Source organism: Oncorhynchus keta, chromosome 13 (genome assembly GCF_023373465.1).
Source record: "Oncorhynchus keta strain PuntledgeMale-10-30-2019 chromosome 13, Oket_V2, whole genome shotgun sequence".
Lineage (NCBI taxonomy): Eukaryota > Metazoa > Chordata > Actinopteri > Salmoniformes > Salmonidae > Oncorhynchus > Oncorhynchus keta.
In genome coordinates this window covers 45,966,821-45,993,244 of record NC_068433.1, presented here as the reverse complement: position 1 = coordinate 45,993,244, position 26,424 = coordinate 45,966,821, and the positions used below count along the sequence as shown (strand labels likewise).

At 44.9% G+C, this 26,424-nt stretch overlaps 1 protein-coding gene across 2 annotated transcripts in view; it reads left to right on the top strand.

Moving 5' to 3' along the window:
- The window catches only part of LOC118380133 (carbohydrate sulfotransferase 11), a 94,277-nt gene that overhangs the window by 34,596 nt on the left and 33,257 nt on the right, over nucleotides 1-26,424 (top strand). For both annotated transcript variants that reach the window (XM_052460299.1, XM_052460298.1), the window contains exon 2: nucleotides 21,579-21,664. In XM_052460299.1, coding sequence (XP_052316259.1) covers nucleotides 21,579-21,664 — 86 coding nt within the window. The remainder of the gene's footprint in view (nucleotides 1-21,578; nucleotides 21,665-26,424) is intronic.

Genomic DNA, 26,424 nt, shown 5'->3' with positions numbered 1-26,424 from the left:
AGACAACAAACAGATCCAGAGAGAGAGGGACAACAAACAGATCCAGAGAGGGACAACAAACAGATCCAGAGAGAGAGAGACAACAAACAGATCCAGAGAGAGAGGGACAACAAACAGATCCAGAGAGAGAGTGACAACAAACAGATCCAGAGAGAGAGGGACAACAAACAGATCCAGAGAGAGAGGGACAACAAACAGATCCAGAGAGAGAGGGACAACAAACAGATCCAGAGAGAGAGGGACAACAAACAGATCCAGAGAGAGGGACAACAAACAGATCCAGAGAGAGAGGGACAACAAACAGATCCAGAGAGGGAGAGACAACAGGGTCAGGGCCCAGGTCTGACAGAATCTGTGCAGATCTAGAGGGCCTACAGAGCACCTAGATCAACAAACAGATCCAGTAAGACCAAAATAATGGTGAGGTCGAGTCACCAGGACCACAAAACAAATTCCAGACACTGTTGCCCTAGAGCACACAAAAAACTATACATACCTTGGCCTAAACATCAACAGGTAACTTCCAGAACGATCTGAGAGACAAGGCAAAAGGGCATTCTATGCCATCAAAGAAACATAAATTTCAACATACCAATTAGGATTTGGCTAAAAATACTTGAATCAGTCAGAGCCCATTGCCCTTTATGGTTGTGAGGGCTCACAACAAGAACAAAATGGGACAAACCAAAATTGAGACTCTGCACGCAGAATTCTGCAAAAATATCCTCCGTGTACAACGTAAAAACCAAATAAGATGCAGAGCAGAAGGGACATACCCAAACAAAATCCAGAAAAGAGCCATTAAATTCTACAACCACCTAAAAGGAAGGACAAACCTTCCATAACAGCCATCACAAACAGAGATGAACCTGGAGAAGAGACAAAACAAACACAAACACACCCTACAGAGCCCCAGGACAACAGCACAATTAGACCCAACCAAATCATGAGAAAACAAAAAGATAATTACTTAACACATTGGAAAGATTAACAAAACAACAGAGCAAACTAGAATGCTATTTGGCCCTACACAGAGAGTACACAGCGGCAGAATACCTGACCACTGTGACTGAGGAAAGCTTTGACTATGTACAGACTCAGTGAGCATAGCCTTGCTATTGAGAAAAGGCAGACATGGCTCTCAAGAGAAGGGATGTGCTCACTGCCCACAAACAGCTGCACTTCCTAACCTCCTGCCCAATGTATGACCATATTAGAGAGACATATTTCCCCAGATCACACAGATCCACAAAGAATTCGAAAACATATCCAATTTTGAAAAACTCCCATACCTACTGGGTGAAATTCCACAGTGTGCCATCACAGCAGCAAGATTTGTGACCTGTTGCCACGAGAAAAGGGCAACCAGTGAAGAACAAACACCATTGTAAATACAACCCATATTTATGCTTATTTATTTTATCTTGTGTCCAGTACATTGTGTATATGTATATGTATATATATGTATATATGTATATATATATATATATATAATATGACATTTGTAATGTCTTTACTGTTTTGAAACAAACAGATCCAGTTAATTTTTGGGTTTTTCACTTTATATATTCACTTTGTATGTTGTCTACCTCACTTGCTTTGGCAATGTTAACACAGTTTCATGCCAATAAAGCCCAGAATTGAATTGACAACAAACAGATCCAGACAGGGAGGGACAACAAACAGATCCAGAGAGAGGGACAACAAACAGATCCAGAGAGGGACAACAAACAGATCCAGAGAGAGGGACAACAAACAGATCCAGAGAGAGAGGGACAACAAACAGATCCAGAGAGAGAGGGACAACAAACAGATCCAGAGAGAGAGGGACAACAAACAGATCCAGAGAGAGAGGGACAACAAACAGATCCAGAGAGGGAGAGACAACAGGGTCAGGGCCCAGGTCTGACAGAATCTGTGCATAAGATCTAGGAGGGCCTACAGCAGCACCTAGATCTTATGCACAGATTCTGTCAGACCTGGGCCCTGACAGTAAATCTCAGTAAGACCAAAATAATGGTGTTCCAAAAAAGGTCGAGTCACCAGGACCACAAATACAAATTCCATCTCGACACTGTTGCCCTAGAGCACACAAAAAACTATACATACCTTGGCCTAAACATCAGCGCCACAGGTAACTTCCACAAAGGTGTGAACGATCTGAGAGACAAGGCAAGAAGGGCATTCTATGCCATCAAAAGAAACATAAATTTCAACATACCAATTAGGATTTGGCTAAAAATACTTGAATCAGTCATAGAGCCCATTGCCCTTTATGGTTGTGAGGTCTGGGGTCCGCTCACCAACCAAGACTTCACAAAATGGGACAAACACCAAATTGAGACTCTGCACGCAGAATTCTGCAAAAATATCCTCCGTGTACAACGTAAAACACCAAATAATGCATGCAGAGCAGAATTAGGCCGATACCCACTAATTATCAAAATCCAGAAAAGAGCCATTAAATTCTACAACCACCTAAAAGGAAGCCATTCACAAACCTTCCATAACAAAGCCATCACAAACAGAGAGATGAACCTGGAGAAGAGTCCCCTAAGCAAACTGGTCCTGGGGCTCTGTTCACAAACACAAACACACCCTACAGAGCCCCAGGACAACAGCACAATTAGACCCAACCAAATCATGAGAAAACAAAAAGATAATTACTTAACACATTGGAAAGAATTAACAAAACAACAGAGCAAACTAGAATGCTATTTGGCCCTACACAGAGAGTACACAGCGGCAGAATACCTGACCACTGTGACTGACCCAAAATTAAGGAAAGCTTTGACTATGTACAGACTCAGTGAGCATAGCCTTGCTATTGAGAAAGGCCGCCGTAGGCAGACATGGCTCTCAAGAGAAGACAGGCTATGTGCTCACTGCCCACAAAATGAGGTGGAAACTGAGCTGCACTTCCTAACCTCCTGCCCAATGTATGACCATATTAGAGAGACATATTTCCCCAGATCACACAGATCCACAAAGAATTCGAAAACATATCCAATTTTGAAAAACTCCCATACCTACTGGGTGAAATTCCACAGTGTGCCATCACAGCAGCAAGATTTGTGACCTGTTGCCACGAGAAAAGGGCAACCAGTGAAGAACAAACACCATTGTAAATACAACCCATATTTATGCTTATTTATTTTATCTTGTGTCCTTTAATTATTAGTACATTGTGTATATGTATATGTATATATATGTATATATGTATATATATATATATATATAATATGACATTTGTAATGTCTTTACTGTTTTGAAACTGTTGTATGTGTAATGTTTACTGTTAATTTTTGTTGTTTTTCACTTTATATATTCACTTTGTATGTTGTCTACCTCACTTGCTTTGGCAATGTTAACACATGTTTCCCATGCCAATAAAGCCCTTGAATTGAATTGACAACAAAGATCCAGACAGGGAGGGACAACAAACAGATCCAGAGAGAGAGGGACAACAAACAGATCCAGAGAGAGGACAACAAACAGAGAGAGAGGGACAACAAACAGATCCAGAGAGAGAGGGACAACAAACAGATCCAGAGAGAGAGGGACAACAAACAGATCCAGAGAGAGAGGGACAACAAACAGATCCAGAGAGAGAGGGACAACAAACAGATCCAGAGAGAGAGGGACAACAAACAGATCCAGAGAGAGGGACAACAAACAGATCCAGAGAGAGGGACAACAAACAGATCCAGAGGGAGGACAACAAACAGATCCAGAGAGAGAGGGACAACAAACAGATCCAGAGAGAGGGACAACAAACAGATCCAGAGAGAGAGGGACAACAAACAGATCCAGAGAGAGGGACAACAAACAGATCCAGAGAGGGACAACAAACAGATCCAGAGAGGGACAACAAACAGATCCAGAGAGGGACAACAAACAGATCCAGAGAGAGAGGGACAACAAACAGATCCAGAGAGGGACAACAAACAGATCCAGAGAGAGAGGGACAACAAACAGATCCAACAAACAGATCCAGAGAGAGAGGGACAACAAACAGATCCAGAGAGAGAGGGACAACAAACAGATCCAGAGAGAGAGGGACAACAAACAGATCCAGAGAGAGAGGGACAACAAACAGATCCAGAGAGAGAGGGACAACAAACAGATCCAGAGAGAGAGGGACAACAAACAGATCCAGAGAGAGAGGGACAACAAACAGATCCAGACAACAAACAGAGAGAGGGACAACAAACAGATCCAGAGAGAGAGGGACAACAAACAGATCCAGAGAGAGAGGGACAACAAACAGATCCAGAGAGGGACAACAAACAGATCCAGAGAGAGAGGGACAACAAACAGATCCAGAGAGAGAGGGACAACAAACAGATCCAGAGAGAGAGGGACAACAAACAGATCCAGAGAGAGAGGGACAACAAACAGATCCAGAGAGAGGGACAACAAACAGATCCAGAGAGAGAGGGACAACAAACAGATCCAGAGAGAGGGACAACAAACAGATCCAGAGAGGACAACAAACAGATCCAGAGAGAGAGGGACAACAAACAGATCCAGAGAGAGAGGACAACAAACAGATCCAGAGAGGGACAACAAACAGATCCAGAGAGAGAGGGACAACAAACAGATCCAGAGAGAGAGGGACAACAAACAGATCCAGAGAGAGAGGGACAACAAACAGATCCAGAGAGAGAGGGACAACAAACAGATCCAGAGAGAGAGGGACAACAAACAGATCCAGAGAGAGAGGGACAACAAACAGATCCAGAGAGGGACAACAAACAGATCCAGAGGGACAACAAACAGATCCAGAGAGAGGGACAACAAACAGATCCAGAGAGAGAGGGACAACAAACAGATCCAGACAACAAACAGAGAGAGGGACAACAAACAGATCCAGAGAGAGAGGGACAACAAACAGATCCAGAGAGAGAGGGACAACAAACAGATCCAGAGAGAGAGGGACAACAAACAGATCCAGAGAGAGTGACAACAAACAGATCCAGAGAGGGAGGGACAACAAACAGATCCAGAGAGAGAGGGACAACAAACAGATCCAGAGAGAGAGGGACAACAAACAGATCCAGAGAGAGAGGGACAACAAACAGATCCAGAGAGAGAGGGACAACAAACAGATCCAGAGAGAGAGGGACAACAAACAGATCCAGAGAGAGAGGGACAACAAACAGATCCAGAGAGGGACAACAAACAGATCCAGAGAGAGAGGGACAACAAACAGATCCAGAGAGAGAGGGACAACAAACAGATCCAGAGAGAGAGGGACAACAAACAGATCCAGAGAGGGAGGGACAACAAACAGATCCAGAGAGGGAGGGACAAGAAACAGATCCAGAGATAGAGGGACAACAAACAGATCCAGAGAGAGAGGGACAACAAACAGATCCAGAGAGAGAGGGATAACAAACAGATCCAGACAGGGAGGGACAACAAACAGATCCAGAGAGAGAGGGACAACAAACAGATCCAGAGAGGGAGGGACAACAAACAGATCCAGAGAGAGGGACAACAAACAGATCCAGAGAGAGAGGGACAACAAACAGATCAGAGAGAGAGGGACAACAAACAGATCCAGACAGGGAGGGACAACAAACAGATCCAGAGAGAGAGGGACAACAAACAGATCCAGAGAGAGAGGGACAACAAACAGATCCAGAGAGAGAGGGACAACAAACAGATCCAGAGAGGGAGGGACAACAAACAGATCCAGAGAGAGAGGGACAACAAACAGATCCAGAGAGAGAGGGACAACAAACAGATCCAGAGAGAGAGGGACAACAAACAGATCTAGACAGGGAGGGACAACAAACAGATCCAGAGAGAGAGGGACAACAAACAGATCCAGAGAGAGAGAAGGATAACAAACAGATCCAGAGAGAGAGGGACAACAAACAGATCCAGAGAGAGAGAAGGATAACAAACAGATCCAGAGAGAGAGAGGGACAACAAACAGATCTAGACAGGGAGGGACAACAAACAGATCCAGAGAGAGAGAAGGATAACAAACAGATCCAGAGAGAGAAGGATAACAAACAGATCCAGAGAGAGAGAAGGATAACAAACAGATCCAGAGAGAGAGGGAGGGACAACAAACAGATCCAGAGAGAGAGGGACAACAAACAGATCCAGAGAGGGACAACAAACAGATCCAGAGAGAGGGACAACAAACAGATCCAGAGAGGGACAACAAACAGATCCAGAGAGAGAGGGACAACAAACAGATCCAGAGAGGGACAACAAACAGATCCAGAGAGAGAGGGACAACAAACAGATCCAGAGAGGGACAACAAACAGATCCAGAGAGAGAGGGACAACAAACAGATCCAGAGAGAGAGGGACAACAAACAGATCCAGAGAGAGAGGGACAACAAACAGATCCAGAGAGAGAGGGACAACAAACAGATCCAGAGAGAGAGGGACAACAAACAGATCCAGAGAGGGACAACAAACAGATCCAGAGAGAGAGGGACAACAAACAGATCCAGAGAGAGAGGGACAACAAACAGATCCAGAGAGAGAGGGACAACAAACAGATTCAGAGAGAGAGGGACAACAAACAGATCCAGAGAGAGAGGGACAACAAACAGATCCAGAGAGAGAGGGACAACAAACAGATCCAGAGAGAGAGTGACAACAAACAGATCCAGAGAGGGAGGGACAACAAACAGATCCAGAGAGAGAGGGACAACAAACAGATCCAGAGAGAGAGGGACAACAAACAGATCCAGAGAGAGAGGGACAACAAACAGATCCAGAGAGAGAGGGACAACAAACAGATCCAGAGAGAGAGGGACAACAAACAGATCCAGAGAGAGAGGGACAACAAACAGATCCAGAGAGGGACAACAAACAGATCCAGAGAGAGAGGGACAACAAACAGATCCAGAGAGAGAGGACAACAAACAGATCCAGAGAGAGAGGGACAACAAACAGATCCAGAGAGGGAGGGACAACAAACAGATCCAGAGAGGGAGGGACAAGAAACAGATCCAGAGATAGAGGGACAACAAACAGATCCAGAGAGAGAGGGACAACAAACAGATCCAGAGAGAGAGGGATAACAAACAGATCCAGACAGGGAGGGACAACAAACAGATCCAGAGAGAGAGGGACAACAAACAGATCCAGAGAGGGAGGGACAACAAACAGATCCAGAGAGAGAGGGACAACAAACAGATCCAGAGAGAGAGGGACAACAAACAGATCCAGACAGGGAGGGACAACAAACAGATCCAGAGAGAGAGGGACAACAAACAGATCCAGAGAGAGAGGGACAACAAACAGATCCAGAGAGAGAGGGACAACAAACAGATCCAGAGAGGGAGGGACAACAAACAGATCCAGAGAGAGAGGGACAACAAACAGATCCAGAGAGAGAGGGACAACAAACAGATCTAGACAGGGAGGGACAACAAACAGATCCAGAGAGAGAGGGACAACAAACAGATCCAGAGAGAGAGAAGGATAACAAACAGATCCAGAGAGAGAGGGACAACAAACAGATCCAGAGAGAGAGAAGGATAACAAACAGATCCAGAGAGAGAGAGGGACAACAAACAGATCTAGACAGGGAGGGACAACAAACAGATCCAGAGAGAGAAGGATAACAAACAGATCCAGAGAGAGAAGGATAACAAACAGATCCAGAGAGAGAGAAGGATAACAAACAGATCCAGAGAGAGAGGGAGGGACAACAAACAGATCCAGAGAGAGAGGGACAACAAACAGATCCAGAGAGAGAGGGACAACAAACAGATCCAGAGAGAGAGGGACAACAAACAGATCCAGAGAGAGAGGGACAACAAACAGATCCAGAGAGAGAGGGACAACAAACAGATCCAGAGAGGGAGGGACAACAAACAGATCTAGAGAGGGAGGGACAACAAACAGATCTAGAGAGGGAGGGACAACAAACAGATCTAGAGAGGGAGGGACAACAAACAGATCCAGAGAGAGAGGGACAACAAACAAATCCAGACAGGGAGGGACAGCAAACAGATCCAGAGAGAGAGGGACAACAAACAGATCTAGAGAGGGAGGGACAACAAACAGATCTAGAGAGGGAGGGACAACAAACAGATCCAGAGAGGGAGGGACAACAAACAGATCTAGAGAGGGAGGGACAACAAACAGATCCAGACAGGGAGGGACAACAAACAGATCCAGAGAGAGAGGGACAACAAACAGATCCAGAGAGAGAGGGACAACAAACAGATCCAGAGAGAGAGGGACAACAAACAGATCCAGAGAGGGAGGGACAACAAACAGATCCAGAGAGAGAGAAGGATAACAAACAGATCCAGGGAGAGAGAGGGACAACAAACAGATCTAGACAGGGAGGGACAACAAACAGATCCAGAGAGAGAGAAGGATAACAAACAGATCCAGAGAGAGAAGGATAACAAACAGATCCAGAGAGAGAGAAGGATAACAAACAGATCCAGAGAGAGAGGGAGGGACAACAAACAGATCCAGAGAGAGAGGGACAACAAACAGATCCAGAGAGAGAGGGACAACAAACAGATCCAGAGAGAGAGGGACAACAAACATATCCAGAGAGAGAGGGACAACAAACAGATCCAGAGAGAGAGGGACAACAAACAGATCCAGAGAGAGAGGGACAACAAACAGATCCAGAGAGAGAGGGACAACAAACAGATCCAGAGAGGGAGGGACAACAAACAGATCTAGAGAGGGAGGGACAACAAACAGATCTAGAGAGGGAGGGACAACAAACAGATCTAGAGAGGGAGGGACAACAAACAGATCCAGAGAGAGAGGGACAACAAACAGATCCAGACAGGGAGGGACAGCAAACAGATCCAGAGAGAGAGGGACAACAAACAGATCTAGAGAGGGAGGGACAACAAACAGATCCAGAGAGAGAGGGACAACAAACAGATCCAGAGAGGGAGGGACAACAAACAGATCCAGAGAGGGAGGGACAACAAACAGATCCAGAGAGAGAGGGACAACAAACAGATCCAGAGAGGGAGGGACAGCAAACAGATCCAGAGAGAGAGGGACAACAAACAGATCTAGAGAGGGAGGGACAACAAACAGATCCAGAGAGAGAGGGACAACAAACAGATCCAGAGAGGGAGGGACAACAAACAGATCCAGAGAGGGAGGGACAACAAATAGATCCAGAGAGAGAGGGACAACAAACAGATCCAGAGAGAGAGGGACAACAAACAGATCCAGAGAGAGAGGGACAACAAACAGATCCAGAGAGAGAGGGACAACAAACAGATCCAGAGAGAGAGGGACAACAAACAGATCCAGAGAGGGAGGGACAACAAACAGATCCAGAGAGAGAGGGACAACAAACAGATCCAGAGAGAGGGACAACAAACAGATCCAGAGAGAGAGGGACAACAAACAGATCCAGAGAGAGAGGGACAACAAACAGATCCAGAGAGAGAGGGACAACAAACAGATCCAGAGAGAGAGGGACAACAAACAGATCCAGAGAGAGAGGGACAACAAACAGATCCAGAGAGAGAGGGACAACAAACAGATCCAGAGAGAGGGACAACAAACAGATCCAGAGAGAGGGACAACAAACAGATCCAGAGAGGGACAACAAACAGATCCAGAGAGAGAGGGACAACAAACAGATCCAGAGAGGGAGAACAAACAGATCCAGAGAGAGAGGGACAACAAACAGATCCAGAGAGAGAGGGACAACAAACAGATCCAGAGAGGGACAACAAACAGATCCAGAGAGAGAGGGACAACAAACAGATCCAGAGAGAGAGGGACAACAAACAGATCCAGAGAGAGAGGGACAACAAACAGATCCAGAGAGAGAGGGACAACAAACAGATCCAGAGAGAGAGGGACAACAAACAGATCCAGAGAGAGAGGGACAACAAACAGATCCAGAGAGAGAGGGACAACAAACAGATCCAGAGAGAGAGGGACAACAAACAGATCCAGAGAGGGAGAGACAACAAACAGATCCAGAGAGAGAGGGACAACAAACAGATCCAGAGAGAGAGGGACAACAAACAGATCCAGAGAGAGAGGGACAACAAACAGATCCAGAGAGGGAGGAACAACAAACAGATCCAGAGAGAGAGGGACAACAAACAGATTCAAAGAAAGAAAGTAATCAAGCTGCTGTAGCAACTCCTTCCAGAAATGAGAGGGATTTAGGTGACAAAGACACTGGATCTAGACAAGTGAAGCTGAATAGCTACCCACACTAAAGTTTTGGTACACAGAAAAGGGCATTTCAGCACTGCTGGTTTGAGAAATACAATTGGGTAGAGTCCCCTGTCCACAAAAACACAGCTTTCTGCTTTCCATGTAGAATTTTTGGCAAAAACATTACATTTCATTATTTTGTCAGTAATGGCTGCAAATTTGAAAAAAGCTTTGTTTATCTTCGGTAAACATGAAATGGCACGAGCACACAGAGACAGTGTTGTGGCATGGCAAAGCTCCCAGGCAACTTGCAGTCATGGGAACATTGCTCAGATTTTAACATCTGCCCATGCTAGTGATATTGCAGAGAGAAGGGAGTATCTGAGGAGAATTGTTTTTGTCACCTCAATGTTAGGAAGTCATGGACTCTCTTTCCGTGCCAATGATGAATCTAGTGAAAGCACAAATAGAGGGAACTTTCTTGAATGTATGGAGCTTTTCAAGGAGTTTGACCCTTCCCTGCAAAGGTACAATACTCCATCAAATGTGACGTATGTCTTTCCAGGATCTCAGAATGACATGATCGAATGCTGTGCTCAAGAGATTATGGACACCATGGTCTCTGAGATGTCAAAGTCTGGAATGCATGCCATTATGGCGGATGAGGCAATCTGAACAGTTGTCTCTGTGTGTTAGGTATGTGACAGAGGGGACAGTTAAGGAGCGTTTACTAGCACTAGCACAAATCAAGTCATTTGATGCCCAATCAATAGCAAGTGAGTTGCAACAGCAGTGCCAAATGAGAGGCCTAAAGTGCGTTGCACAGACCTATAATGGTGCAACTGTCATGACTGGGTCCCAAGGAGGTGTGCAAGCACATTTCAAAGTGGAGGCAATTTATGTACATTGCTATGCTCCTGAGCTTCATTTGATGTTGTGTCATTCTTGCAGGGCTATTCCGGAGGCTGCTGAGTTTTTCAGTTTCTTGGAGAATGTGTATTAGTTTTTCAGTACATACCTAGTTAACCACCAGAAGTTCAAAGAAGCTCAGTCCAAACTTGGAATAGCATAAGCTGAACTTGTACAGCTCTCAAACACTCGCTGGGCATGCCAGCTGCGGTCCATAAATGCAGTCGTGGACACTATAACTGCTATCTTTAATTGTCTATCTGCCATTGGATCCCCCATGGCTGTTGGTCTGAGAGCAAATCCTCATCATTTCTACAACGTGTATTTGCTACTGATGTTTCAGTCCCTTCTTTCTGTAACTGAGGGACGACACAAGTTCCTCCAGAAGGAGACTGTAGACCTGGCAGAAGCTTGTTACAAGCTGTATGTGACACACTGATAGGCAAACGCACAGATGCATTTGCCACAGAACTTTAATGACAGAACCAAAGCACTCTGTGAAATTCACAACATTCCAGAGGCCGATGTAGAACGAAAGTGCCAAAGGAAAATGGGAGATTTTGTGGTGGAGACCTCCTTGGGTTTAGGCACAGAATTGTCATGTTCCCGAACAATGAAAACAGAGTTGTTGCTCCCTTGCTTGGACAGGATGGTTTGTGAGCTTGACCAGCGATTCTTGACTGTCGATGCAGGTCTGCTCAAAAGGCATACAGGCATGCAGCCCCAACTCAAAAAAACTCCCTAGATACATCATGCTGAACAGAGTTTGCCAAGCACTACGGTAATTGATGTTAAAGCAGAAGAGATGTTGGTGGCCAGAAACTTTCTTGCATGAAAAAGAGAGGCTGGACGTCCTCCCAAAGATATGCTTGCTGTGCATAACCTCCTGGATGATGATACGTTTCCTTCTCTGAAGGAAATCATTCAGGTTGCTTTCACAATCCCTGTGAGCAGCTGCTCCTGTGAAAGGTCCTTTAGTGCACTGCGCCGGCTGCGCCCCTGGTTGCGGAAGACAATGGGTCAGATAAGACTTGGACGTCTTGCAGCCATGTCCATTGAGGCTGAAGTGATTGGGCCACGAAGCCATAATAGTGTTATTGACCGCTTTGCCACCTTTAACAATAGGAGGTGCACTTTGATGTGTCCACCCACAAAATAAGCATCAGAAGAGAGAAGCAGGAGGAGAAGTTCTGTAATATAGGCTGTAATATTTGTTTGGGATCTAATTAGTTCATTTAGTTTTTCCCCGTTGTGGATGATACTATTTAAGATGTTCCATGTGTCTGAATTATTGAGTTAAATTTAAGCAACAAATTTGAAAAATAATGGTATATATACAGTACCTTGCGAAAGTATTCGGCCCCCTTGAACTTTGCGACCTTTTGCCACATTTCAGGCTTCAAACATAAAGATATAAAACTGTATATTTTTGTGAAGAATCAACAACGGGTGGGACACAATCATGAAGTGGAACGACATTTATTGGATATTTCAAACTTTTTTAACAAATCAAAAACTGAAAAATTGGGCGTGCAAAATTATTCAGCCCCTTTACTTTCAAGGAACACACCAGGCAGGTCCGAGATACTGTTGTGAAGAAGTTTAAAGCCGGATTTGGATACAAAAAGATTTCCCAAGCTTTAAACATCCCAAGGAGCACTGTGCAAGCGATAATATTGAAATGGAAGGAGTATCAGACCACTGCAAATCTACCAAGAACTGGCCATCCTTCTAAACTTTCAGCTCATACAAGGAGAAGACTGATCAGAGATGCAGCCAAGAGGCCCATGATCACTCTGGATGAACTGCAGAGATCTACAGCTGAGGTGGGAGACTCTGTCCATAGGACAACAATCAGTCGTATATTGCACAAATCTGGCCTTTATGGAAGAGTGGCAAGAAGAAAGCCATTTCTTAAAGATATCCATAAAAAGTGTTGTTTAAAGTTTGCCACAAGCCACCTGGGAGACACACCAAACATGTGGAAGAAGGTGCTCTGGTCAGATGAAACCAAAATTGAACTTTTTGGCAACAATGCAAAACGTTATGTTTGGCGTAAAAGCAACACCCTGAACACACCATCCCCACTGTCAAACATGGTGGTGGCAGCATCATGGTTTGGGCCTGCTTTTCTTCAGCAGGGACAGGGAAGATGATTAAAATTTATGGGAAGATGGATGGAGCCAAATACAGGACCATTCTGGAAGAAAACCTGATGGAGTCTGCAAAAGACCTGAGACTGGGACAGAGATTTGTCTTCCAACAAGACAATGATCCAAAACATAAAGCAAAATCTACAATGGAATGGTTAAAAAATAAACATATCCAGGTGTTAGAATGGCCAAGTCAAAGTCCAGACCTGAATCCAATCGAGAATCTGTGGAAAGAACTGAAAACTGCTGTTCACAAATGCTCTCCATCCAACCTCACTGAGCATGAGCTGTTTTGCAAGGAGGAATGGGAAAAAATGTCAGTCTCTCGATGTGCAAAACTGATAGACATACCCCAAGCGACTTACAGCTGTAATCGCAGCAAAAGGTGGCGCTACAAAGTATTAACTTAAGGGGGCGGAATAATTTTGCACGCCCAATGTTTCAGTTTTTGATTTGTTAAAAAAGTTTGAAATATCCAATAAATGTCATTCCACTTCATGATTGTGTCCCACTTGTTGTTGATTCTTCACAAAAAAAATACAGTTTTATATCTTTATGTTTGAAGCCTGAAATGTGGCAAAAGGTCGCAAAGTTCAAAGGGGACGAATACTTTCGCAAGGCACTGTAATATGCATGTCTTCACATTTCTGTGTTATGCTGCTTATCGTTATCTTAAAAGGTCCAAAGCTTGTGCTAACAAACTTGCCAATGTTTCAAGTTCCTTGCAGACAGGCCATGCATAGCCAATGTTTCAAGTTCCTTGCAGACAGGCCATGCATAGCCAATGTGATTTATTTTTATCAGGATATTTTACTGCAGGCTGCACTGTTTTCATTTGTTGGCTTTATGTATGTAGGCTATTTTTTACATAGTTGCCAATGGCAATATTGTGAGGGTCCAGAATATTTTATACAACGTGGCAAGTTTGTTAGCACAAGCTTTGGGCTGGACCAAGTTGATTTGGTCCAGCCCAAAGCTTGTGCTAACAAACTTGCCACGTCGTATAAAATATTCTGGACCCTCAGAATTTCCCATGCTAGTGAGCTCGGAACAGACACAGCAGTAGGCTATTTGCGTAAGGGATAAGAAGCAATCAGGTTTTATGTTTCCACTGGGTCAGAGCATGGCACCCCCCCCCCCCTTTCAGGTGGTGTGGTTACGGAAAGGAAGAGAGCTGGAAAGATTTTTAAAATAGGCTACCTTGAGGAACTATTATCAGTCTCAATGGATGTAAAAACAGACTTTGTTTACTTGCTGTTTTGAGGTGAAGAAAAAATTGCTTTGAGAAGCTCCACAGCTCATTAGTGGTGGTGAGTTAAGACAATCTGAAATACTATGGGGACATTGTATAAGCCGACATTTGCCCGCAGGCCAGGTAGCCTGGGCCGACTTCTATGAGTAATCAGGTGCGCATCCTTACAAAACAGCTCAGTTGGTAGAGCATGGCGCTTGTAACGCCAGGGTAGTGGGTTCGATCCCCGGGACCACCCATACGTAGAATGTATGCACACATGACTGTAAGTCGCTTTGGATAAAAGCGTCTGCTAAATGGCATATATTAAAACTCAAAAATGGAATGAAATGAACCAAAACTTGTTTCTCTCAAGTGTAGACTAAGTTGTGCGCTTTGCAAACAACGTGTCCACCCTTGACAATGAGAACGGTAAAATACTGTCATGATAACAATACTGTATATTAAACGCATGAACAGAAATGATGGTAACCAAACAAACATTGTAGATCAGAAACGAGGGGAATTAACGGGAAGTGTACTACTGGTGAGCCAACCCTGTGGCCTCAGCAATGGATTAGTCCACTGAGACAGGCGTCAATCAAGACGTGCCATAAAAAAAATGGCTGACAAAAACATTCTCTGTGGACCAAACAATCGACCAGTCGACTGAATGGGGTCAGCCCTAGAGTAACCTCTTACCCCATCCTCTACGCTTCTACCACAGTCTTACAGGAGGTAACGTCCAGGACTAACACACACACATACAGTGACTGCATGCGTGATGGAGTGTGTGGTTCTTCCCTGTGGCGTTTTGAACACAGCCCTTCCACCCTGATTGCAGAATTGTTTTTTGAGACACCCATCCTGTTGACCACTGCCGGGCACGGCAGGGTGATGTTGGGGTGTCCAGAAGAGGAGGGAGGGAGGAAGGGAGGTAGGCTAAGAAGGCTAATGTGTGGTGAGAGCTTTGGTGCCTACTGCAGTGGCTGCTATGCATCACCTTACGAATGATCTATGGTTGATATCCTTGTCTAACTGTCTGTCTCTTCATCTGCACCTCTCTCTCTCTCTATCTCTTTCTCTGATTAATCTACCCTCTGTTCACTCATATTCACTTTCATGACTGGAGGGGTTAAAGACAGGGCAGTACAGGAGGGGTGACTGTCCCAGGGTTGTCACATTGGAGACGCTCAGTGGGTTCCTCCCTCCTGCTGTCTGTGTCCATATCTTCCCCCTCCTTCCCTCCCTTCCCCACCGCTCCCTTTCTCACTCCATCTCTCTCTTTTTTTTGTTACTATGAATCTCCCACTGGTCCCGTATGTTTACCTCCTCTGGGCTTGTGGTTTGTGATTCATGTCTGTCTGCTGTAGTTTGTCCATCTCTCTGTGTGACTGTCTAACCATGCTTGACCGCCTCTGACCATATCTGACCATGCTTGACTGCCTCCGACTGTGTGACTGACCGCTGTCTCTTAGTCTGTGGCCAAATATGGGTTTACAACATGCTCCTCTGTTTATTCATCCATCCTGTTTCTGTGTGTGTGTGTGTGTGTGTCTATGTTATTTGTTTCTCCACTTAAAAGACCCAAACAGACTTCTCCATAGCTAAGAGTTTCTGCACTGTGGTTATGTTCCCCATTTCCCCATTCCAAATTCCATTCCTATTCAATGTTGGGAATATTGAGTCAGGCAGTGAGAGGGCAGCCATTACTTAGGGGTCTTAGAATGGGGGTCACATCATTGGGGATGGGAGAGGGTATACCCGACATGCCTGGTGCCCAAATTTATGACGCATGTTGTGCAGCGAGAGTCGAGGGGAGATGTATGGTTTCCGTTCAGGCAGTCGTCCTGATAATCCCCTCCCAGCGAGCTAGTTTATAGACGTGGCTAGAAACAACTTGGAACGAATGGATTACTTTAACTACCACTGGGGACGTGTACATCTATCTGCTGGGAAGCAACTGCTGCCCAGTGGGAAGCAACTCACGTTGGCAAGCACTTGCCTCTTCGCCCGACCATGTTGCTTCGGTCCGAGAGACCTGTATGATCACACAGCAGTCTGAATGACCCGTCGACCTACTCAAGGACCTGAACTCAAAGCTAACGCGATCAATAGACCACACACAGAGATACAACTAGAATCAACTAGAGACAAACTAAACCACTCATCTGTCCAGTTAGTGTTCTGATTATAGCAGTATATCATGAAGCTGTAGCCCCATTGTTTTATTACCTGTCCACAATAGATTGTTGTGTATGTTGGGATACTTATATACACTGAAAAAAATGTATAAATGCAACACACACGCATACACAGACACACACGCTATATAAATCCAATTATTAACAGACTCGCGTCCCCCACATATTGCACCAACACACACGCATTACCACCCGACACACATTTGACAGGCGCTTATCAGGCTTTTGTTTAATGAAGTTGCACTCGCGTGCCTAAACATCTGTCTCCTGTGCTCCTGCTCTAATTCTGCTGTTCATCTGAATCCTAACTCATCTTCAGCACTTCAGCTCTGTGCACCAGAGATATAACACACATATCTAAATGTACACAGACAGACAAGACACTCACAGGAGATATGAAAAGTCTGCGGGAGGTCTATCTCCCGCTAGACATTATCAAACTGACAGAGGGATCTGTGTGTGTGTGTGTGTGTGTGTGTGTGTGTGTGTGTGTGTGTGTGTGTGTGTGTGTGTGTGTGTGTGTGTGCGTGTGTGTGCGTGTGCGCGTGCGCGTGCGTGTGCATGTGCGTGTGCGTGTGCGCGTGCGTGTGCGTGTGCATGTACATGTACACATCAGCGTGTGTGCATGCACTTTAGTGACTGTGTGTGTTTTTGTATGTTACTGTGCGTGTGTGTGTGTGCACGTGACAGTGGCAAGTGAATTGATGCTCTCTGTGTGTAGGTAAGATTAGCAGCAGATTAATCCTGCAGTATCCCATAATCCCTTGCTGATAGATGGCTGCAGATGTTGTGTGATTACAGACCTGCTGAGCTTGTGCAGAACGGACTACTATTTATAGTGAGGCGACAGTATGTAATCAAACTCACAGTGAATATATGGCTTCCCAATATAGACTCCAGCCACTCCTTCAACGACAGTTTTACATGACATATGTATGCCAACTTTGGATCTGATTCAGTATCTTGTTATTCTGGGCTCACTGTTGTGTGTTGCTGTAGTTTCTGCGTGGTTTGTGATGCTTGACTTCATAGAATCCTTTGCATGTCAGAAGCTGTTATTGGTGGGATTTGGGAGGGAGGCTGGCTCTGCTGTGTCTTTGAGCTGAACGCAAAGGGAGAATCACTAGAGAATCCCTACTGCCCAACAGTAGTTCATAGAGGAAGGTGGAAAGACCAAACGCCCTTAGTAACCTTAGTAACCCTTTGAGGGGGGTGGAGTGCATGTGAAAACTCACACTCTAAGAGGAAGAGGGAGGGAGGGAGGTCAATCCAGCTGACCATAGCCCATACCTGTTTATTTCTGCTTGGTCCATCATAATAAAACAGATACAGTAGATGAGGAAGGTCAGATCAGGGTCACGTGTGTGTGTGTGTGTGTGTGTGTGTGTGTGTGTGTGTGTGTGTGTGTGTGTGTGTGTGTGTGTGTGTGTGTGTGTGTGTGTGTGTGTGTGTGTGTGTGTGTGTGTGTGTGTGTGTGTGTGTGTGTGTCTAAGCGTTCAGCGTGTCCTCAGCTGAGAGGGCATTTGATTATTGTAACCAATCAGAAGGGTAAAGGTGAGAAGACGTGGTTGCCATGGATACATCTCTCCCGGGCTGTGACACAGGTGTGCTGGCAGGTGGGCCTGCTGGTCCACGTAGTGGGTACACTCAACTGTAATCCTGAGGGCTTTGCTGTATATCAAGAAGCTTGTGTGTGTGTGTGTGTGTGTGTGTGTGTGTGTGTGTGTGTGTGTGTGTGTGTGTGTGTGTGTGTGTGTGTGTGTGTGTGTGTGTGTGTGTGTGTGTGTGTGTGTGTGTGTGTGTGTTAGAGGTCGACCAATTCATCGGAATGGCCGATTAATTAGGGCCGATTTCAAGTTTTCATAACAATCGGTAATCGCCATATTTGGACACCGATCATGGCCGATTACATTGCACTCCACGAAGAGACTGTGTGGCAGGCTGACTACCTGTTATGCGAGTGCAGCAAGGAGCCAAGGTAAAGTGCTAGCTAGCATTAAACTTATCTTATAAAAAACAATCAATCTTAACATAATAACTAGTTAACTACACATGGTTGATGATATTACTAGTTTATCTAGCTTGTCCTGCATTGCATATAATCGATGCGGTGCCTGTTAATTTATCATTGAATCACAGCCTACTTCGCCAAACGGGTGATTTAACAAGCGCATTTGCGAAAAAAGCACTGTCATTGCACCAATGTGTACCTAACCATAAACATCAATGCCTTTCTTAAAATCAATACACAAGTATATATTTTTAAACTTGCATATTTAGTTAAAAGAAATCCAGCTTAGCAGGCAATATTAAACTAGGGAAATTGTGTCACTTCTCCTGCGTTCACTGCACGCAGAGTCAGGGTATATGCAGCAGTTTGGGCCGCCTGGCTCGTTGCGAACTAATTTGCCAGAATTTTACGTAATTATGACATAACATTGAATGTTGTACAATGTAACAGGAGTATTTAGACTTAGGGATGCCACACGTTAGATAAAATACGGAACGGTTCCGTATTTCACTGAAAGAATAAACATTTTATTTTCGAAATGATAGTTTCCGGATTTGACCATATTAATGCCTTAAGGCTCCTATTTCTGTTTGTTATTATGTTATAATTAAGTCTATGATTTGATATTTGATAGAGCTTTCTGACTGAGCGATGGTAGGCAGCAGCAAAGCTCGTAAGCATTCATTCAAACAGCACTTTTGTGCGTTTGCCAGCAGCTCTTCTCAATGCTTCAAGCATTGAGCTGTTTATGACTTCGAGCCTATCAACTCCCGAGATTAGGCTGGTGTAACCGATGTGAAATGGCTAACTAGTTAGCGGGGTGCGCGCTAATAACGTTTCAAACGTCACTCGCTCTGAGACTTGGAGTAGTGGAGCGATGGGTAACGATGCTTCAAGGGTGGCTGTTGTCGATATGTTCCTGGTTCGAGCCCAGGTAGGGGTGAGGAGAGGGACGGAAGCTATACTGTTACACTGGCAATACTAAAGTGCCTATAAGAACATCCAATGGTCAAATGTACATGAAATACAAATGGTATAGAGAGAAATAGTCCTATAATTCCTATAATAACCTCAACCTAAATCTTCTTACCTGGGAATATTGAATACTCGTGTTAAAAGGAACCACCAGCTTTCATATTTTCTCATCTTCTGAGCTTAAACATTTTTTTACATGGCACATATTGCACTTTTACTTTCATCTCCAACACTTTGTTTTTGCATTATTTAAACCAAATTGAACATGCTTCATTATTTATTTGAGGCTAAATTGATTTTTATTGATGTATTATATTAAGTTAAAATATGTGTTCATTCAGTATTGTTGTAATTGTCATTATAACAAATAAATAAATCGTCAGATTAATCGGTATCGTTTTTTTTAATAGGTCCTCCAATAATCGGCATCGGCGCTGAAAAATCATAATCGGTCGACCTATAGTGTGTGTGTGTGTGTTTCTGTGCGTGGAAGGGGAATGTGATCAGTGTATTAAAACACACCAGACTTAGACAGGATTACCAGCAGATTAAATAGAGCGGTGTGTGGACCTGGAGGCACTGAAGCAACATCTGTAGATCAGGTATGTGTGGTGGTTTGTAAGCTACTTGTGTGTGTGGGAAATAGGATGGACTGTTTGGAGATTTAAGGGCTCAGGGAGAGTAGCTTTGCTCTCTCGCTCTCTCATTCTCTCTCTCTCTCTCTCTCTCTCTCTCTCTCTCTCTCTCTCTCTCTCTCTCTCTCTCTCTCTTTCTCCCTCTCTCGCTCTCTCATTCTCTCTCTATCTCTCTCTCTCTCTCTCTCTCATTCTCTCTCTATATATCTCTCTCTCTCTCTCTCTCTCTCTCTCTCTCTCTCTCTCTCTCTCTCTCTCTCTCTCTCTCTCTCTCTCTCTCTCTCTCTCTCTCTCTCTCTCTCTCTCTCACCCTCTCTCTCTCTCTCTATCTCTATGTCTGTCTGTCTCATCATCTTACTCTCTGTACCTATTAGGTCGACAGCCCATAGATGCAGTAGAGGATAAATGAGAATGATTGAGTGAGTGCAATCAGTGTGTGTATGTGTGTGTATTCTGCTGAAAGAGCAGTAATTGCCTGTTTATATGATGCACACTGTAGGGAGCAGGAATGAACTGCATTATAATGAAGCTGCTTTCACAGCCAGGTGACAGGTCACCCATCACACTGAGGTGTGTGTGTGTATAGGGGCATCTCTTCCCCCTCTCCTACTGAAGGTAAGGTATAATGGACTGTCTGCGGTAGTTCGTTACGCTAACAAGCACTCAGCTCTCACCCAATGCCCAGGTGACCGAAAAGGCTATGGTTTGTCCACAACACGCAGCACAAACAGGAAACAATGAACTGGGTTTGATACAAAGATACAGGAAGTGGGTGTGTCTGCAGTTGGCTTATACTCCCCCCCATCCCCATCCCCTCTCTCAATCTGCTGACGGTGTTGATCATCTGTGTCCTGATTTCCTACAGTACTGTCTTTGTCCTACAGTCATATGGCATTACATATCCACTCCTATTAGATCAGTGAGGATGATGAAACATAGAACAGAGACTAGTAAGGCTCTCAAATGCATTGTTGTTCACCCACACCCACTCTTCTGTTCAATCTCATGTAGTTATTTAGTGGGCTCTTTCATCCAGTAATTTGAGAGGTATTGTCTGGCTGCTTTGTTGTGTGGGCTGTTGGTTGTGTGTATAGGGACCTGGCTTTGTAGTTTAGCTGTGGTAGCTCCCTTTGGCCCTACAGAATATAAGCTTTACGGTCATTTATTCTATGTGAATGCTGTTGTAGTTAACATTATTAGGCCCACTCTCTTATTGGTTGTTGTTTAAGTTGTAACAATGTGATTGGTTGTTGTTGCTGTTGTTCCAGTGTGATTGGGCACTGCTAACGGTCCTCTCTCTGTTCCTTCTAACAGTCATGCGGAGGAACCAGTTTGCAGCGGACGTGTGCTGTAGGAAAGGCTCCCGCAACGCACTGCAGGAACTCTACAACCCCACACAGGTAGAAACCATCTCTCTCTCTCTCTCTCTCTCTCTCTCTCTCTCTCTCTCTCTCTCTCTCTCTCTCTCTCTCTCTCTCTCTCTCTCTCTCTCTCTGTCTCTCTCTCTCTCTCTCTGTCTCTCTCTCTCTGTCTCTCTCTCTCTCTCTGTCTCTCTGTCTCTCTCTCTGTCTCTCTCTCTCTCTCTCTCTCTCTCTCTCTCTCTCTCTCTCTCTCTCTCTCTCTCTCTCTCTCTCTCTCTCTCTCTCTCTCTCTCTCTCTCTCTCTCTCTCTCTCTCTCTCTCTCTCTCTCTCAATTCAATTCAAGTGGCTTTATTGGCATGGGAAACATGTGTTAACATTGCCAAAGCAAGTGAGGTGGACAACATACAAAGTGAATATATAAAGTGAAAAACAACAAAAATTAACAGTAAACATTACACATACAGAAGTTTAAAAACAGTAAAGACATTACAAATGTCATATTATATATATATATATATATATACAATGTACAAATAGTTAAAGGACACAAGATAAAATGAATAAGCATAAATATGGGTTGTATTTACAATGGTGTTTGTTCTTCACTGGTTGCCCTTTTCTCGTGGCAACAGGTCACAAATCTTGCTGCTGTGATGGCACACTGTGGAATTTCACCCAAAAGATATGGGAGTTTTTCAAAATTGGATTTGTTTTCGAATTCTTTGTGGATCTGTGTAATCTGGGGGAAATATGTCTCTCTAATATGGTCATACATTGGGCAGGAGGTTAGGAAGTGCAGCTCAGTTTCCACCTCATTTTGTGGGCAGTGAGCACATAGCCTGTCTTCTCTTGAGAGCCATGTCTGCCTACGGCGGCCTTTCTCAATAGCAAGGCTATGCTCACTGAGTCTGTACATAGTCAAAGCTTTCCTTAATTTTGGGTCAGTCACAGTGGTCAGGTATTCTGCCGCTGTGTACTCTCTGTGTAGGGCCAAATAGCATTCTAGTTTGCTCTGTTTTTTTGTTAATTCTTTCTCTCTCTCTCTCTCTCTCTCTCTCTCTCTCTCTCTCTCTCTCTCTCTCTCTCTCTCTCTCTCTCTCTCTCTCTCTCTCTCTCTCTCTCTCTCTCTCTCTCTCTCTCTCTCTCTCTCTCTCTCTCTCTCTCTCTCTCTCTGTCTCTCTGTCTCTCTGTCTCTCTCTCTGTCTCTCTGTCTCTCTCTCTCTCTCTCTCTCTCTGTGTAAATATAGACCCCGCTGCCTGACTCAGACACATTTGAAAGGCCGTGACCCTGGCTGTTTTTAGCCTTGTCCTCCCTTTCCCTCCAAATGTGTGTGTGTATAAATGTGTGTGCAGGTGTATGTGTGTGTCACTAAGCCTGGGTCCCTGCTACTCTGTCGTTATTCATTTATTACATATGTATGACAACGCCCGCTGCATGATGGACGAGCGCCATGGAAACCTATATTCCGTTACCGTGGCGATAGTCCCCTTCCGGAGGATGGCTTTATTTAGCGTAACGGTCGATTGCATAGTTAGTATTACACATTTCACGTCTTTTAACTCTTTTTCAGAGCACTGCATTCTCCCTTTAAGTACAATGAGCTCTGCTTACATCTGCTTACATTACTGTAACCACAAAACAAATGGTGAAGTATTATATATAATGTGGGGGAGAGGAGTGAATGGTGTGTTTGAGGTGTTTTGAGCCGAGTTGGTTGGAGACCTTGCTGCGTTTGCTTGTCAGGCTACTGTGGTTCTTTCTGTATTTTTCCAGATGCAGAAATGGCTGTGTATCCAATAGCACTGCGATAATAGAGTAGTTTTCTCACGGGTGGTTGTCATCCTCAGTGTATCACTCATACTGCAGTCTCTCAGAACAGCCAAGAAACTTCTGTTGGTGATACTATCACAATGATGGATAGGCTAGTTTCTCCTTCACTCCTCTGCAATAATTATCTCCCTATCTGTTGTTTACAATGGTTTTGTATTTCTCTGTGTCTATATACACTGAGTATATTGGACCAAACATTAGGAACACCTTCCTAATATTGAGTTGCCCTCAGAACTGACTCAATTCGTCCGGGTATGGACTCTCTGGAGGAGGTTACAACCTAGCTTCATCGAGCCTGTATAATACTGTTTGCCTTGTTTCTTCAGGGCATGGACTCTACAAGGTGTCGAAAGCGTTCCACAGGGAAGCTGGCCCATGTTGACTCCAATGCTTCCCACAGTTGTGTCAAGTTGGCTGGATGTCCTTTGGATAGTGAACCATTGTTGATAAACACAGGAAACTGTTGAGCGTGAAAAACCCAGCAGTGTTGCAGTTCTTAACACAAACCCGTGTGCCTGGCAACTACTACCATACACCGTTCGTCTTATCCATTCACCCTGAATGGCACACATACACAATCCATGTCTGAATTGTCTCAAGGCTAAAAATCCTTCTTTAAACCTCTCCTTCATCTACACTGATTGAAGTGGATTTAACAGGTGACATCCATACGGGATCATCTGGTCAGTCTGTCATGGAAAGAACAGGTGTTCTTAATGTTTTGTCCACTCAGTGTATATCTATCATGTACACTCTATTATAAACTCCTCTCTTTCTCTCTCTCTCTCTCTCTCTCTCTCTCTCTCTCTCTCTCTCTCTCTCTCTCTCTCTCTCTCTCTCTCTCTCTCTCTCTCTCTCTCTCTCTCTCTCTCTCTCTCTCTCTCTCATAAACTCCTCTCTCGCTCTCTCTTTGCAAACTATTCACCACAGAACACATTTTAAAAGTATACAAGAAGCCATCAAACTGGTGTTTAACAGCTAAGATTAGACTGGGTGCACGTGGACATATATCATTTTCCGCCAGGGAGTTTTCCACACCTCCTCACTCATGTAAAGTCCCATTGATATGATATGTGTGAGGTCAAAGGGCAGAGAGGGGTACTGGAGCTAGTGTAAGCTCCAGTGTGGTGTCTGATGTCTGGGGTAGTGTTTTGGAAGAGGAGCGGGGAGTTGTGGGGTTGAGAGAGGGAGTGGGGGGTCAGAATGACGCAAGAGGCACTGTGCTAGTATGTGTGCCCTGCCACCCACTACCCAATCCTAGAGCGCCTGATTGGCCATGTGACTGCCGATGAGGTACGAGAGGGTAACAAGGTGCCATTGATTGTTGGAATGTCTGACTAGGAAGCTCTCTTTCTCCCGCTCTCTCGCTGTCTCTCCCTCTCCTGCCCTCTCTCCCTCTCCTGCCCTCTCTCCCTCTCCTGCCCTCTCTCCATCTGTATTTTGGAGGAGATCCAACACAGAGACACACAGCAGAGCGAGAGAGAGAGAGAGAGAGGGAGAGAGAGAGAGAAGAGAGAGAGAGAGAGAGAGAGAGAGAGAGAGAGAGAGAGAGAGAGAGAGAGAGAGAGAGAGAGGGTGCAATTAAAATGGAGAGGGAAAACAGAAAGAAAGACTGAGAATGTTGTGAGAGGGAGAGAGGGAAATGAATAGAATCCGAGCTGTGTGTGTATGTTTGTGTGTGTTGTCAGAATTTATTTCAATTGTAAAGTATTTACTGTATGTCTGTAATGTCTTTTCCGTGATTTGTCAGACCGCAGCGAGACTAGCTGTTGCCATTGGCGGTCAAGTGGTTCCTCTCCCCAGGCACCTCAGCCTCTGAGCTGTCAGATGTCTCTACAGTTTATACCAGGTCATCTTAGTAACCTCAATACCAGCTCTACCGTCTGTATCCCAGGACTACGTGCGCGCACACACACACACACACACACACACACACACACACACACACACACACACACACACACACACACACACACACACACACACACACACACACACACACACACACACACACACACACACACACACACACACACACACACAATCACACGACCATCACATTGCAATGCTCCTCTCATCTCTGCTGCGGCTGCAAGTCGCCAGTTATCTGACTGATCAGATGTGCTCCATTGGATTCAGGCCAGGAGACACAGGCCTTCATTCCCGTATGGGTTAATAGTTTCACCTCCTGTATGGTAATACCTTCTTCCCAGGCTGATGAGTACTGCAGAATATATACACTCGCAATACTGTCATTACCAACCCAGGGCCTACTTGTTAAATGCTGATGCAGAGATCTGACTGCGATGTCGGGAAGGGAACTGTTGCACAGCCCCCTGGTTGGGACATAAATGGGATGAATGGAACTGAGCTATTGTGAGCCGTAATGTGGTGTCAGTGGAGCGGAGGAGAATGATAACACGTGTGCTGTATGTGTAGACAGCAGATAAACCTGTCTGGGTAGTAGCAGAGGAACAGAGAGAGCTGTGTGTATTAACCCTTTAGGCAGTACTAGGAGCTTATATTGTTTTTCGTTGAATATTCTGTGTGTGTGTGTGTGTGTGTGTGTGTGTGTGTGTGTGTGTGTGTGTGTGTGTGTGTGTGTGTGTGTGTGTGTGTGTGTGTGTGTGTGTGTGTGTGTGTGTGTGTGTGTGTGTGTGTGTGTGTGTGTGTGTGTGTGTGATTCTGTGTGTGTGTGTGTGTGTGTGTGTGTGTGTGTGTGTGTGTGTGTGTGTGTGTGTGTGTGTGTGATTCTGTGTGTGTGTGTGTGTGAGTGTGTGTGTGTGTGGGCCTTCATGTCACTGGTTTAGACAGCTTAATCTTTAAACAGATGCTGTGTTTACCCCTCTAAACCCTGCTCTGGTTGAATTCTCAAACCTCCCCTGGCTGGTTTTGGTTGGATGATTGGAAGCTGGGCTAAAAATGTTGATGACTGAAGAGGCATGTACAGTGCAGCATGGAACGGGA